At 41.0% G+C, this 16,973-nt stretch overlaps 1 protein-coding gene across 2 annotated transcripts in view; it reads right to left on the reverse strand.

Moving 5' to 3' along the window:
• Positions 1-706: 706 nt before the first annotated feature.
• LOC101846061 (BRCA1-associated protein) overlaps positions 707-16,973 on the reverse strand; it is a 26,046-nt gene continuing 9,779 nt past the window's right edge. For both annotated transcript variants that reach the window (XM_005092944.3, XM_005092943.3), the window contains exons 6-17: positions 16,789-16,899; positions 15,574-15,652; positions 13,575-13,688; positions 12,858-12,923; positions 12,080-12,162; positions 11,204-11,279; positions 10,723-10,790; positions 9,214-9,394; positions 7,877-7,966; positions 4,986-5,099; positions 4,013-4,159; positions 707-3,044 (exon numbers count right to left, since the gene is read on the reverse strand). In XM_005092944.3, the coding sequence (XP_005093001.1) occupies positions 2,853-3,044; positions 4,013-4,159; positions 4,986-5,099; positions 7,877-7,966; positions 9,214-9,394; positions 10,723-10,790; positions 11,204-11,279; positions 12,080-12,162; positions 12,858-12,923; positions 13,575-13,688; positions 15,574-15,652; positions 16,789-16,899 (1,321 nt within the window). In that variant the 3' untranslated portion in view covers positions 707-2,852. The remainder of the gene's footprint in view (positions 3,045-4,012; positions 4,160-4,985; positions 5,100-7,876; positions 7,967-9,213; positions 9,395-10,722; positions 10,791-11,203; positions 11,280-12,079; positions 12,163-12,857; positions 12,924-13,574; positions 13,689-15,573; positions 15,653-16,788; positions 16,900-16,973) is intronic.

The following is a 16,973-nucleotide window of genomic DNA, read 5'->3' on the forward strand; positions in this document are numbered from 1 at the left end:
TCCCCAAACCCCCAGTTAGAGCTCGCTCAATCTCTTCCGCTGTATCCAAGTACCGGCCTTTCCTAGCCCTGTTATACCCAAGCACAGGTATTTGAATTTACACAGAGAAAACAAAAGGGGGATTCTGGTCTGGTCCCGCTGTAGGGATGGTCCCACTGCAGCGGGTGCCACTACAGTCATGCTCTACTGTAGCAGGGATATAGAGCAGGAAACAAAGACAGCCAGAAACAACAAGCAGAAAGACAATGAGCATGACCTACTAGTGGCAACTTCCAATCACTCACTCACTCGCTCAGACATTGCAAGCTCACTCGCTCAGACATTGCAAGCTCACTCGCTCAGACATTGCAAGCTCACTCGCTCAGACATTGCAAGCTCACTCGCTTAGACATTGCAAGCTCACTCGCTCAGACATTGCAAGCTCACTCGCTCAGACATTGCAAGCTCAATCGGTCAGACATTGCAAGCTCACTTGCTCAGACATTGCAAGCTCACTCGCTCAGACATTGCAAGCTCAATCGGTCAGACATTGCAAGCTCACTTGCTCAGACATTGCAAGCTCACTCGCTCAGACATTGCAAGCTCACTCGCTCAGACATTGCAAGCTCACTCGCTCAGACATTGCTCGCTCAGACATTGCAAGCACCTCGCTCAGACAAAGCACCAAATGCAAAAAACTATACATCACAAACAGAAGAAATTTCAGCAAGTGAGTGGAATATTTTTATCACATTTCCATGTTCGTTTCACAAGTAAAAAAAAAATGGACATCTTTGATGACAAGTTTGAATAATGAGAAGCATATCGCCACAACATCATTTACATATAGGGCTAGGAAAAAGACTGACAGTCAGAAATACAAAAGAGAAGAAAAGAAGCAGGACCTTCCAATGGTACGGGCCTCCAACCACACACATAAACTACAGCTCCAACTGACCATCAGACATGATCCCAGAATTTTGTATGATCCAAATTATGGTTTTGTTTCTTTGTTTGAGCAATGAGAAGGACACGGAAACAATTAAGGGACTCTTTCAGAGTTAGGAAAAAAGTAAGATATATAGACAAAAACAACAGAGGAGAAAGAAATGGGACTAAATTAAGACCTACCAGTTAGCCAGTATCAGGAGCGCCCTCCAACTGCCCATGATCCAAAGTAATAAGAAATAAATTGAAGAGAAATCCAAAGAACAAACTGTCATCCACAATATTTTCTACTGTGAACACTAGCACCTTTCAGCTGATGAACATGATTAACTGTAAATATATCGCTGGGTAGCAGCACAACTATCGTAACTCTGGTTTTCCAAATCTTACAGGAAGAGCAAAAAACCAGATTTTTCACAACTATATTTAATAACAAAATCTGGAATTTCAACTTAAAGAGTATGCTCACAAAATAATCGCATGAATCTGAGGTTTATTTAGACTAAAGCATGCACACCTTCCCAATGCCTTAAAATGTCATAAAATGATTTTCGCCAAAACCAAGCGTTACGATACACTTGAGCTGCTACCCCGCAATACATGTAATTGTACATCTTTTACACTCTCATCAACACTATTTAGATTTTTTCGGAGGCAAGCAGCTCTGTTCCAGCAACAGATGTTATACTTGATAAAAAAAATCCTTCTCTCACAGGAATCAAACTCATGTCGTAGGATTACCACAGTGAAACCCCTAACTATTACACCACAGATGCCAATTGACAAGCACAACGAAAAAATGCGCATGGAAGAAGGGAAGTAATACTTGGGTTTGTCTCTTATGCCTTATGACACGGACAAACTTTGATCACTGATCAATTTATTAAACAAAAAGAGCCTCTTCATGCGAATACTGTTATCAAAAGGTTGTGCATCAAAGACCATTTCACTACTTCTTTAAGATTAGAAGAAAAAAAAAGGATATTCAGCAGATGTCAAAATCATTATCAATCCAAATATGCCATTTTTTCAAAGCAAATGACGTTATGAACTTTCTACTGAATCTACTGCCTAAAGTTACATTGATTTTATTAAAATAATCAACATATCTTTCGGACAAGAAATGACCAATTTCTAGAATTTGGAGAAAAATTTCTTTTTTTCAAAATTGAAACATTTTTCTGAGAAAAAGCCAAATCTTTGGTATTTGGTCAAACATAGGTGCAGTGAACAAAACCAGAGCACAGCTGTCATATCACAACATAGTGAAGCTCAAAGTGGCTCTTATAGCACCGAGAATACTTCACAAAAACCTTCGCATCACAGGGGCAAAGGGAGAATCTCTCTCATTCAACAACTTCCCTGAAAAACTATGCACACATACACACACACAAATATTATCTCACTCTCTTTCAAACACACATATATATATACACCAATACACACACACACATGCTCTCTCTCTCTCTCTTTCTCGCCCTCTCTCTCTCACACACACACACACACACATGAATGTACACATCAATAACAAAAGCCTACAAGTACCTTAACTCAACTGTAATTATACTAATAATTACAAGTTGACTGATGATTACCACCCTGTAGACTTTGAGAAAAATCGTAATTAACGATCTGAAAACCACAACTTGCTGGGATTCAAGGAAAAAGAGAAGAGACAGTTGCTGTTATGGTGCAGGAACCCCCTTCCAAAATAACAAGGGAACAAAAAAATAAAGATCAGCTTATGCTAAAGCCACTTAAGCCACAGCCTGATAATAATTTGATTCTAAACTACAGATTTATCGATCAATACGTACTTTTGTAGCCTTCAAGTAAACAGGTTTAAATTCAGATTCTGGAAGTCACGATAAATACCATCCCCCCCTCTGCCCCCACCACACACACACAACCCAGCCAATGACCTTTCACCTCTGTGGCTTTTTCCGTGACTTCTTGGTGCTCCCGTTGGGAGTTTTGGATGAGGCAGCCGCAGCCCCGACGATGACTTGACCATCCTGAATCTCCTCCCTGGACACTCCTGGGCTGTTGGCCAGTTTCTGCTGGGCTTCCAGGTAGAACATGACGTCGCGCAGCTGCTCTTGGAGATCTTTTACCTCCTGTGGGGCCACAGATTGTAAACATGGTTAATCTTTTAAGCTTACATTGACACAATTTAGAACTTCATCATCATCATTATTATTGCCTTTCTCACCCTGCACAGGGTACAGGCCACGGACAAACACTTTCCACCTTTCCCTATCTTGGGCTAGCCCCTTGAAGTTATTGCATGTCTTCCCACTTTTCTGTACATCAATTTCTGTGATTCTTCTCCAGGTTCCACGCAGCCTTCCCCTTGATCTCTTACCCTGTGAATTCCAATCCAACACTTGCCTGACTTCCTGAGAAATTGAGAAAATGACTTAGTGCAATTGTTCCTAGAGATCCTGTACCCCCTGTGAGCCAAATATGGTAATGATAGTTAATGCCCACATCGACACAATTTAGGTAATCTAAGAGTCCTCTCATGACAATCTTGTACCCGCTGTGGGCCAGTGAATATAAAAGAGGTTAATGTTTTAACAGCGACATGGCCACAATTTAGAACACAATGTCACGCAACTGCTCTTAAATTGGAGATCTTGTACCTTCTATGGGCCAGAGAATACAAAAACAGTTCATGTTTTACACCCACATTGACACAATTTGGACAATTTAAGAGTTCACTCGTGAAGATCTTGTACCTCCTGTGGGGCAATGAATATAAGAATGGTTAATGTTTTACTCCAACATCAACACTATAGTTTATAACATGATGTCGTGCAACTGTTCTTGGTGATCTTGTCCCTCCTGTAGCCCAGAGATTGCAAAGATGGTTAATGTTTTACTCCAACATAGAAACAATTTATAACATGACGTCGTGCAACTGTTCTGGCTATGTTGCACCTCCTGTGGCCCACAAATTGTGAAAAACAGTAAGAGAGTGAGAAGGTGAGAGAAAAAGAGGAAAAGAGAGACACAGACATACAAAAAAAAAAAAGAGTGAGAGAGAGAAAAAAAAAAAGAATAATCAGAGTGTACAACTAACCTGATCTTTCTTCGTCGTGATTTCCTTGAGCTGTTTCTCCAGCGCTCCTACTCTGACCTGCCACTGCTGCTGGTTTTCCCTCAGACATTTGTTCATCTGTCTCTCCTCCTGCAGCTCACTCATCACCTTCTCAGTGCGCGTGTGTAGCTGGGGACAACAGCACACGCGTCCAGTATTATTAAAAAGTTTTACGGTACTCACCACACAAATTGGTCAAGTATGTGTAAAGAGTTTTACGGAACTTGCAACACAAATAGATCGTATTTGAGGGCTGAGCATGCGTTAGTTTAGTTTTAGTAAGTGTTTTACGGCACTCGCAACTGCATAAGGTCATATGAGCGCAAGAAGATTAGAGGTGTTACAAGAGAGCAACAAACACAAAAAAGAAGGAGGGGAGATAGAGATGATAGATTTTTTATAGGAAAGAAGGAGCAAACCACACCAGAGCACCCGCCAACCACCCACTGAGCATGTGTGTAGCTGGGGACAACAACACATGTGTTCACTTTTAGTAAAGAGTTTCACAGATCACTCATCACCTTCCACGTGCGGATGTGTAGCTGGGGACAACAGCTTACGTGTCAAAGTTTAGTAAAAAGTTTGACAGTACTCGCAAAATAAATAGGTCATATATGTGCGAGTGTATAGCAGGTGACAACAACATGTGCATTTAAATTTAGTAAAGACTTTTATGGCACTCGCAACACAAGGAGGAGGAGGAGGAAACGAAAAAGAAAAAGAAGAAGGAGAAGAAGGAGAGGAAGAAGAAGAAGAAGAAGAAGGAGGAGGAGGAGGAGGAGGAGGAGGAGGAGGAGGAGGAGGAGGAGGAGGAGGAGGAGGAGGAGGAGGAGAAGAAGAAGAAGAAGAAGAAGAAGAAGAAGAAGAAGAAGTAGAACAGAGAGAAGAAGACAAAGACGGAAAAAGAAGCAAGACATAGAGCCATCACCAGCATGCCCTGACACCCCACCCTCACCTGTGTCAGCTTCTTGTCCAGGGTCTGCTTCTCCTTCTTCAACTCAGCGAGCTTACATTCGGCCTTCTCTCGCTCCTCTCGTTCCTGCTCATATCTTTCTGTTGATTCCTCCAGCTGAGAGAAGAGAGTAGACACGAACAAATGTGTTTCTTTGTTGCTGTTTTTCTTTTAAAGCACATCCAAGAAAACGATTGTCATTGAGAGCAGGGGGGAAAAAAGCCACCAAGAAAAACAGAAACATAAGAGGAATAGTAAAGAAGCAGGAACAACCAAAGACACCCTCAAACCACCCTTGCGACTAAACTGGGCTCTATCTAACTGTCCATCAGTCCAACTTTTGAGGCATAAACAGGTAACATCCATCAGCAGGTAACATCAGTCACACAAAAATGTTAACAAACAAAGAACATGTAAACACAACATATGAACAAATACATACATCGACGTTTTAAAACAAAAAGGAAAAAAGCAAACCACACAGTGGGTCAGGATGGTGGGTACTGTGCGATTAGCACCGAGAATACTTCACAAAAACCTTCGCATCACAGGGCAAAGGGAGAATCTCTCTCTTTTAACATCTTCCCTGAAAAAACTACGCACACATACACACACACACAAATACCATCTCACTCTCTCTCAAAAAAAAGCAAACCACACAGTGGGTCAGGATGGTGGGTACTGTGCGATTAGCACCGAGAATACTTCACAAAAACCTTCGCATCACAGGGCAAAGGGAGAATCTCTCTCTTTTAACATCTTCCCTGAAAAAACTACGCACACATACACACACACACAAATATCATCTCACTCTCTCTCAAAAAACAGCAAACCACACAGTGGGTCAGGACGGTGGGTACTGTGCGATTAGCACCGAGAATACTTCACAAAAACCTTCGCATCACAGGGCAAAGGGAGAATCTCTCTCTTTTAACATCTTCCCTGAAAAAACTACGCACACATACACACACACACAAATATCATCTCACTCTCTCTCAAAAATAAGCAAACCACACAGTGGGTCAGGATGGTGGGTACTGTGCGATTAGCACCGAGAATACTTCACAAAAACCTTCGCATCACAGGGCAAAGGGAGAATCTCTCTCTTTTAACATCTTCCCTGAAAAAACTACGCACACATACACACACACACAAATATCATCTCACTCTCTCTCAAAAAAAAGCAAACCACACAGTGGGTCAGGATGGTGGGTACTGTGCGATTAGCACCGAGAATACTTCACAAAAACCTTCGCATCACAGGGCAAAGGGAGAATCTCTCTCTTTTAACATCTTCCCTGAAAAAACTACGCACACATACACACACACACAAATATCATCTCACTCTCTCTCAAAAAAAAGCAAACCACACAGTGGGTCAGGATGGTGGGTACTGTGCGATTAGCCTATCCCCCTTCCAAAATCTTTTCACAGGCTTTTCTGCACTCAATAAAACCCAGCTATTCAAAGTAGACCTGCCCTCATATGACCTTATTCAGTTGCGAGCGCCGTAAAACCCTCTACTAAACTAAAACTAAAAAGTAGACCTACGACAAAAGATCTCTGTAATTGATTTATGGGCTTAGTTCTCAATGTTATTTATAAATCCAGTTTTGAAAGTTTATTATTTTTCTTCAGTATCAGTAAGTCCATGAACAGCAATACTACCAAGTAGAGAATACAAACTTTAAATACAAAACAGGATTCCATACTCAGAACTTCAAAAACGTATTAAATACACTTTTTGCGTGATGGTTGGCAGCTATGCATACACAAACACATAATATCAATCCACACATTGTGCTCCTTCAGTTTGAAAGAGGCTTGAAATTCAAGGGGGTAATAGTGCACATACACATATGCATACACAACATACAACACAAACACTCACACGCATACCTACACACAAATGTACAGCATACACACACACATAAACATGTACACACACACACACACACACACTCACATGATACATAAATATATGCACATACAAATGCTCATGGACACACACACACAAAACCAATAGAATTGTTTGTCAAAAAAAACAATGAGGTCATCCACAGAGGGACTCAACAAATAATTCCAAACTAAGTTATGAGAAGAGAGTGCCTTCATTTCATGCTTAAAACACGATTTTATTATAGCTGTCAGTCTATCTGTCTGTCTGTTTGCCTGTCATCTCTCTATTCGATAATCCAACGGTCTATCTATCAGTCTACCCATCTATCTATCTGCTCCTCTGCCCCTATCAGTCAGTGTATATATCTATCTGTCTATCCAGCTTACCCATTCAACCCTGTCTGTCAAACTATCTTCCTATGTCTGTCTGTCTGTCTGCCTGCCTGCCCTCCTTGATTAGTTGATTACTTGATCCTGGAAACAACATCGTAGCACTGCGGGCGTTTCCATACGAGCTCCACTCCCCGCTCCAATATCCACCTCAGAGTCCATCTGCTGATCATTCCAGTGTTCTTTTGGTTAATAACCTGTCTTCCTCTGAAGACACCCAGTTCTTCAAGTCGTAAGATTGGCACAGAGTCATGCTCAGTCTCCTCATCTTCAAGTGTGGTGGCAAGGGCCTTCCTGACATCATTTTTGTCCATTTTAATGTCAGTATTGACAGGTGCATTGCTTGCCAGTTTGTCTGCTTGTTCATTTCCCACTACACCCGTATGGCTTGGAGCATAGATCTATGTTATTTTTCCCAGTCTGGTTTCTTCTATGCTTTGCAGCCTGCCCTCGTCTGCCTGTCCACCCCTGTCCACCAGTCTGTCTGCCTGAATATTCTGTCTACCTGCCCACTCTCTGCCCTCGTTTGTCTGTCTGTCTGTCTGTTCATCCATCAGTCTGTCTATAACCCCTGTACACCCAACAAGACGACACAACGAACAGACCTTTGCCTCCACGTCCTTGACCGCCTCCTGGATCTGCTCCATGAAGTACAGACGCTGAGACTCTAGCTGGGTGGTCAGCAAGTACGTGTACTGGGGAGGGGGGGGGGCAAAAAGGTTACAAGAGGTCATCAGAGCATTTTTCTAGTGAGAGAGTTTTACGGAACTTGTAACACAATTGTGTCATACAAGTGTCGAAGCTTAGAGGTGTTTTACAAGACGCCTAATGGGGGATCGGATTGGGTCCGGTTGGTTTGCTAGTAAGATTGAGGGCACAAAGCAGTTATTGTGGCACAGGCCAATCCCGCCCGACTCGTCGCCTTAAAAATAAACGCTTTTGTATTCAGGCGACGAGTTGGGTGATCGACCGGACCCGACCCGATCCCATGCGCAATGGGCACCAGGTATTACGAGAGAGAAACAAACACAACAAAAGAAGGAGGAGAGATAGGGACGATAGGTGTTTGGTCAGAAAGAAAGAGCAGAGGTCATCAGGTTTGTTTGTTTGTATGTCCGGGTAAAGAGAAGCACATTGACACAATAAGGGAGTGGTGGGGGGGGGGGGGGGGGGGGGAGGGAAGTAAGATGGAAAAGAGACAAAAATCACAGGGACAGAAGAGAAGTAGTACCTAACAGTGGCACCCTCCAACCATCCATGGTCATCAAGTGTCAACACAGTCATCAAGGTTCAGTTACACTTTAACAGCACTCGCAGCACAAGTACAGTCCAACCTGCTCTAATTGCTACCTGTACAAGACAATCACCTGTACAAAACCCCAACCCTACCCTTCGCAATTGATCGGGGATTTATTTTTACATTATAATAGCACTGTTTCAGTCAGCCACCTGTCTAAGATGCTCATTTTTCTCCTCAACAATAGGTGGTCTTAGACAAATTTGACTGTAGGTCATATAAGTACCGCAGATTAGAAGTGTTTAGAGTGTAAAATATGAAGAAAAGAAGGAGGACAAATAAGGACAATAGATGTTTTTCAGTTGAGAAAGAGCAAACCACACCAGAACACCCACCAACCACCCATAAAATCCTCAGGTGTCAATGGAAGTCATCAGAGGTCTAGACTGGTCAGTAAAAGTCACACAAAAGTCATCACCACAAGAAAGAAACCTTGAAATTGAAAATGTTTCACATCCTCCAACCTTAAGAAGGAATCTGCAAGGGAAGAGAGAGAAAAATGGGCTAAAAGTAATAACGGGACAGACTTAAGATTCAGACCTGAAAGATACAGCTCCATAGCGATAACATCAAAATTTCCCCTCCTTCCCTTCCCCACTTTCTGTCTTCCAACCAAAATGACAGAAGAAGGTATAGCCCACTCACCTCCAGGGTGATTGAGTCCAGTTTCTCCTCCCTCAGCTCATTCCCTCCTTCATCCACCTGCACCAGTTTCCCGTCCGATTTGTTCTGAGCCAAACGGTGTACGTAGTTGTCCCCGGCGTAGTCCCACACTCGGTTTGTGCCCAGCTGCATGGCGTACGTGTGGTTCGTATCCTGGAAGTGCCTGAGGTAAGAGAATGAAATGGGTTGGATAAAAATCTCTCTCTCTCTCTTTGCTTATCTTTCTCTGTCTCTTTGTATCTCTCTGTCTCTCTTTTCCTCTCGGTGCACTCTTTGTCTATCTCTATCTGTGCTCTCTTAGTCTCTCTCTCTCTCTCTTTGTGCTTTCTCAGCCTATCTCTCTCTCTCTCTCTTTGTCTATCTCTCTCTCCCTCTCTCTCTTTGCCTATCTCTCTCTCTCTTTGTGCTTTCTTAGGCTATCTCTCTGTCTCTCTCTCTCTCTTTTTTCTCTCTCTCTGTGACACAACATTTCAACAGACAGAAGGGGATGCTCAATAAAAACTTCCCCATCCAGGAATAAAAATAATAAAATAATCATGATAATCGTAAAATTTCATTTTTATTGATCCTGGTGGGGAAATTAAAGAACAACATTGAATTGATGGTAAAGAACATTTATACAGCTGGATATCATAGGCATGCAGGTGAAAGTTTGTTTGAGTAAAAAGAAGCACATCGACACCATAATGGTCATTTAGCGACAGGAAAAAGTAAAAAAGACAGGCAGAAACAACAACAGAGGGAAAGTATAGAAGTAGGACCTAAGAGTGGCACCCTCCAACCACCTGCATGTCAAAGCTTAAATAGCAATTTTGACAACAGGGAAAATGTATATTATGGTATAGAGAATTGGGCCCAAAACTGAGCCTTGTTTAAACCATAAACATGCTCAAAACACGGTGCCTGTGTTCCACGCACAGCTACTACTGACTTGGCCAAGATGGAAAAGAGCCTGACCCTCACAAAGCAGACACAAATCTTTTTTGTTTTTTAGTTTTTGTAAGAGTTTTACTGCGCTCGCAACTGCATACGGTCATATGAGCGCCAGAATATTAGAAGTGTTACAAGAGAGTAACAAACACAAAAAAAGAAGTAGGGGAGATAAGGACGACGGATGTTTCAAAGGAAAGAAGAAGCAAACCACACCAGAGCACCCGTAAACAACTTTTTCGTTTTAGTAAGAGTTTTACAACACTTGCAATACAGTTAGGTCAAATAAGTACTGAAGTTTAGAAGTGTTACAAGAGAGTAAAAAACACAATAAAGGAAGGAGGAGAGATAAGGACAATAGACGTTTGAAAAGGAGGAAGGAACAAATAACATCAGAGCACCCACCAACCACCCACACTCACTTATTTACAAGCATGAAGCCTCATATACCACCCAGACAACAATGCTGCAGAACCCCCATTTCCGCACAAAACACACTCACACACACACACACACACACACACACAATACACACACATTCACACATACAAATTGACTTACTTATAAGCGTGAAGTCCGACATAGCGCCCACAGCCCACGTTGCCACAGATCAAACATATCCACAGACTCTGTGTGAGAACGGAGAGAAGAGTGAAACAAAAAATTATATTATTATATATATATATATATATATATATATACAGAACTGTATAGTTAAATTTTAGAAAGAGTTTTGTGGCACTTGCAAACAAGAAAACGGCTACCAAAGCTTAGCGACTTCTAAAGCTTATGTATCCTTGGAAACTACAAATTTACATTTTTGTGTGCCCTTGATTAACATTATTCAGTAAAATCCACAAAGAAATTTGTTTTTAAGTCGGCATAAATGGAGCTGAGCCCAAAAACTAATATTCAATAAGAATTACCCAACGGGAAGAAAAAAACCCTGGTTTCTTCGATTCTATTATTTTGACGAGCTTCTGACTTAACCACGATGCCACACAAAAAAATACCAAATTCAGAACCACTTGCTACTTCCTACCTCGTGTGAGCCACACTGCATACACCTCTGGTCAGCGACAGCCTCCGGGGTCTGGATGTAGCGGCACACAGGGCAGCTGGGGAGGAGAACAGCAGTACTGTAAAGTACAGATTGGCTGTTAAACCAACAGAAGTTACAGAACAACACCATGTAGACTACAGAATGGTTGCTGGAAGAATATTTTACAGTTCACATGAGACTACAGCAAATGACAGAACAACATTGAAAACTACAGACTGGTTGTTGAAAGAACATTTTACAGTTTACATGAGACTACTGGAAATTACAGAACAACAACACAGGAAATAGCAGAATGGTTTCTGAAAGGCATTTTACAGTTTACTTGGAAAGTAAGCGTACACAGGGCAGTTGGTGGGGGCAAAAGTACAGGAGTTTACAGCAATGAATCACAAGGAAACTGGACTGGTGCAATAGCAGGTTCAAAAAGAGTTTAAAGACTGCCTACCCCTAATTTTTATTGAGGACCAGCATATTGACCAATTTCAGTATTGCTTTGAGAACAACAGCAAGATAAAAAGACTTGATGTATTCTTGTAAGTTACACTTCAGAGCGTTACATCATCGCTACACAAGCAGGCCAGATCTGACCCACAATGCAATGGTTACCAGCTCTAGTCACAGGTCCTTGGTTCCTTCAAAGAGTTTAACTGCGCTTGTGACACAAATAATTCACATAAGTGCCAAAGATTAGAGGTGTAAATATACAGTAACATACAACGAGAAAAAAAGAGGACAGATAAAGACGACAGATCGATAGAAGTTCGATAAGCAAGAAAGAGCAAACCACACCAGAGCACCCAGCAACCACCCACTAGTCACAAGTCCTGAAGAGGGAGTTTGTCCAAGATGACGTACCTTGTGTCCCCCCACTGAGCCAGACAGTGCGTGTGGAAGGAGTGGTTGCACAACACCGTCAGGATCCCGTCCACCGACTCCTCCTGGGGAGACAAAGAAAAACAAAACAAACAGTAAACAGTGGTAGTCTCTGTCTACAGATCTGCCACTCAAGGAAATCCAAATCAGGATCTCAGGGGAAAAAATAAAAGTGTGAGGAAGTCACTCTATCAATTGTATTTCGAGAGGGTTTATTTCGGCAGGATTGGGGAAAGAATTAGAACAGTCAGATTATTATTTGCTCAATTGTTTATAATTTCTTTTTTTTTTTGGTGGTGGGGGGGGGTTATGAGGAGAGTCAGATTATTATTGTTTCTTCTGCCTTCAATTTTTAGGGCTGAGGCGGTTCGATTCTAAAAATCTCTTTATTACTACAGGAGACATTCACTGGTTTCTAAACCATGACAGAAGACATTCATTTTTCTCTTAGTTATGTCTGATGATATTCATTTGTTTCTTTGATATGATTGGTGATATTCATTAAAATTAGTTTTTTACAATGACTGAAGATATTCAATTATTTCTTAGTTATGATTTTCTATTGTATTGGCGGCATTTTTGTTTTTGAGTCATGACTGTAGGTTTCTTTTTGCTTTATATGTCATTTTCTTATTATGGCTGGGCTTTTTAGTTTTGTTTTCAACGTCGTTTTCTATGTCATGAATAGAGACCAACAAAAATTGTGTTCTGTTGGAACCTAAAGCATTACGAACAAAACATCCCACTTGTCCCCACTTACCATTCTCTCTAAGCAAACTGGACAGTTAGGCAGTTCTGTGAGGTCCATGGTCGGCAAACTGCCACACTGCAAACACACAGGGACCACGGAAAGAAATTATTAACTGTTTGAGTAAAGAGAGCCACATCCACACAATAACAACAATCTTTGAATGCTGGGGAAAAGCAAGACAGACTTTGTTTGTTTTCAGTAAAAAGAAGCAAATCCATCATTAAGTGGCAGGAAAAAGTAATACAGACAGGCAGACAGGCAGACAGACAAACAGACAAACAAGGAAAGTAAAGAAGAAGGACCTACCAATGGTGCCCTCCAACCACCCATGCAAGACAGACTAATGTACTCAAAGAGGGATAGTAACCAGCCTGGGCAGTACTGCCTACAATTGGGTGATTTGGTAATTTTGGCGAGTTGTAGGGATCACAGGGGGGACTGATAGGTGTTTCTTAATGTCCAACTTGGAAATACATGTAGGTCAATGGTACAATTTTGTTTTTGTTATTGATCCAGTCAACGGTACCAAAATGTTTGTGTTTTAAGGGTAGAAACAGTGGGGCTGGCTGTGAAAAGGTTGAAAAGCACTGAATTCAACCTTACTTTTACCCCCCCCCCCCAAAAAAAAGTGGCTCTGCGTACATTACAACAAAAAAAGCAAAATTTTTGCCAAGCAGAAGTTACTTTTTCTCATGGTGTCTCACACACACTGTCGCTCCTTCTCACCTCAGTGTCACTGGTGACCTCAATCTTGACCACATAGACCAGGTGACAAATGTCAGGCTCTATAGAGTTGAAAGGTCGACTGTTGAAGTAGGAGTAAAACTCATCTGTGGATGCCTGAAAAGAGTTTTTAAAAAAAAACCCAAAATCTGAGTTACTTTCTGGGTCATGCATTTTCCAACCTACTTTTCATACAAATCCTTAAAATTTCTAAACCCTGAAACTCATTAAAAAGAAAATGTTTAAAAGTTTTATAACTTTAGCAGTTGCCACAAGCAAACAACACAGTATAGATAAAGGTCAAAACAAGCACGGGTTTCAGCATCAAATCATAATATCTGAAAGAAAGACTGACCCCTTAAACTTTTACTCTTGTAAATACAGTTGAAATTGTCCGTGAACAGCCACCCACTGTTGAGAAGAAAAGAGGGTGTGCTGGTCTTGGACCAAGCCCTGAACAGTCTCATAATAATATACAAAAAACAAACGGAGAGAAGTAGGAAGTGATTATTTGTACAGATTATTAGTTATTAGTTTGAATAGGAGGCAGTTTGGGCAGGTTCAACTGTAGTTCAATTTGTAAAAGTTTGTTCTTTTTTTAGTTAGCTGGTTTGCATTCACTTAGTCTCAGCGCACAGTGAAAGACCAAAAGCATTCTGTTGACTGATTGATTGATTGGTTGATTGCAGATGCAGCACATTTCCATGGACATAATTTAGATCATTTTGGAGCCAAGCTACTCTGACCCAGGCTGAGCGGTACACAAAGATCAGCCAACTACTCCATGACTGAACACAGAAGTAATCCTCAGAATCCTCCCTAAAAACGAAGTCTCCTGAACCTGAGTAGATTCAGATAACTTTAAGAATTGATCATGGCAAAAAAAACCCACAAGTGAGCACAGTGGTGAAGTCGGGCATTTGTCAAAATTGTGAAATCAAAGAAACTGGCATTCTTGTGGCCATTGGGCAATTGTTTTTGAATTTTCTGTTTTTGGCTCAACACCTTTTACGATCATTTGAAAACACACTTTTGTGTGGGTTTTACTGAAAAGCGTTGATCAAAGACACAACAATTTTTAATTTTCAGTTTTCAGGGACTCTCAAGCTATGGAAGTCGCCCAACTTTGCCGGCCATTTTCTAGCTTATTTTATCTCTGAAACCAGGTGACCCGCATCTTCAAAAGCTAATATCTCAACTTCTATTCAAGATAGAGATGGGTATTTTTTTCATTGACAAGCTTTAAAAATTACACAAATGACACAAGCCCAAAAACTGTCTAGTGCCTGTTTTCACCATGTCGTGACACATACACACAAATCAAACACACACAAATAACGACATTTAAAAATGTGCATTTTTTACATCATTTACAATAAGTCAAGCAAATATTGCAAATAAACATGTGTAGTTCCACATCTTTACGATAGGTCCCATATGACCAATGGAAACAGAATTAAAGGAAAAAACCCAGATTTAGTGCAAATCTGATCAAGGTTCTTCCATAGTAAAAAAAATATATTCTAAAATCAGAGAGCTCCGATTTTATCCGAGTACTTGGCAGATCAATATACAGCATCCCAAGAGAGAGAGACCAAGATTCTCAATCTTAAAAAAAACCCTTCCTCCACAAGGGAATCAATCACAATAGTGAGAAGCCTTATTGCAACACCACTGACACCAGTGCTGCACATTGATACCTTAAAAAGAAGAAGGGTAGATAACTACATGAAAGGCTTTGTGACATGATGCGCTGTATCCAAAAAAAGGAAAATGAAGAAAGGTAATTCTTTGGATCACAATCTGTACACTGTTGAAATAAAAAAAAAAATTCAAAAAGAATCAAACAACAACAAAATCAATGGTTACAGTATATTTCTGGGCACAATACAGTAAAGATTACAGATACTAATAGCAACTCAAAACAGAAGAAAAAAACACAGCATAAGACGTAAAAATAGAGGTAGCCTATTTTGTCATAAAACCATTCAGTTGCACATACCTGGTCCCTAAACTTGATCAGTAGCAGATATTGGTTAGGAAACGCATCCCGGAGAACTTGCATGAACTTGACGTAATCTCTGAGGAAATTTTTTTAGAAAGAGTTTTACAGCACTTGCAACACAATTAGGTCATTTAAATTCTGAAGATTAGTAATGTTATAAGAAATGAGGAGAGATACGGAAGATAGATGTTTGGAAGGAGCAAACTACACCAGATTTGAGGAAATTAAAGATATTACTTTTATTGTTAATGAGTACAAAATTTTTAAGAGCACCCAAGCAAAGGAATGAATGGAGAACCATGATCATCGATGTCTGCTACAGAAATGGCACTTGATGATGATGATGATGATGATGATGATGATGTGTAGCAACAAGACAAAGTGATCCTTATGTCAAACTCTGACAATATTGTAATGGTTCTTTCCATCTGTGACAGATGGTTGTGAACAGCTTTAAAGTTTGTTGCTTGTGGGTATTCAGCTGTGGTTCTCTCACAAGCAGCGTTGTTTACAGCCAGTTTGTATAGCAACTGGAAGGCAGACCACGCTGCATTTTGAGCACACCAATCTTGGATTTGCGAGATGTATCTCGATTTCCTGATTTTTTCGTTTTTGTCTTTTCTTCAATAGTCGCATAAAGTTGTCTTGCACCTTTAAGCAAAGCTCATTTCTACTTATCACCATCTTGTGCAAGCTCTTCCCAGTGCTGTTGGTCTATGCTGCATGGAATATAACACTTAAGATCTGATGAAGGACTACAAGTGGATAAAAAGAGTATTAGTCATAGTTGTTGCAGTTTGGGGGTTGGGGTGGTGGTGTCAGAAAATTAAGGTTTTGTCTCATATTAAGACACTGCCGAGTGTCACAAAAGGTAACTCATTCTGTCATTTTGCTTTATAATTTTTTTGGGGAAAAGGTTTAATATAGGTGTTTTAACTCCCCAATTGAAACAATTATTAAGAAGACAGGCTTCCTACCCCATCAGGGCTAATCCAGACTGAAAAGGATATACAACATCCCAGTCAAAAAAACAACAAATACTCGATAAAAATTCTCCACACTCGCGAATTGAACTCAGGTCTCCTGTGTGCAACAGCAAAGCACCCAATCCATTCACTACAGAAGCTGGTGCGGTGCAAACGAGCGGGTCATTCTGGCCGATAGGAGTAACAACTGTTACAAAAAAAAAAAGAAACAAGCCATTGCTCTCACCCCATGGGAGCGGCAAAGTTGATGAGGTCATGGATGGTGTAGGAGGCCGGGACTCCCAGCATGCACAGCATCTCACTGCGGGTCACATCCTTGTCCAAGGTGGTCATCTGACTGGGGAAGTGACATCACAGAGACAGATGAGTATATTGGGAGGCATGGGTCAATAGAGTGGGGGAGGGGGAGGG

This window comes from Aplysia californica, unplaced genomic scaffold, assembly GCF_000002075.1.
Source record: "Aplysia californica isolate F4 #8 unplaced genomic scaffold, AplCal3.0 scaffold00055, whole genome shotgun sequence".
NCBI lineage: Eukaryota > Metazoa > Mollusca > Gastropoda > Aplysiida > Aplysiidae > Aplysia > Aplysia californica.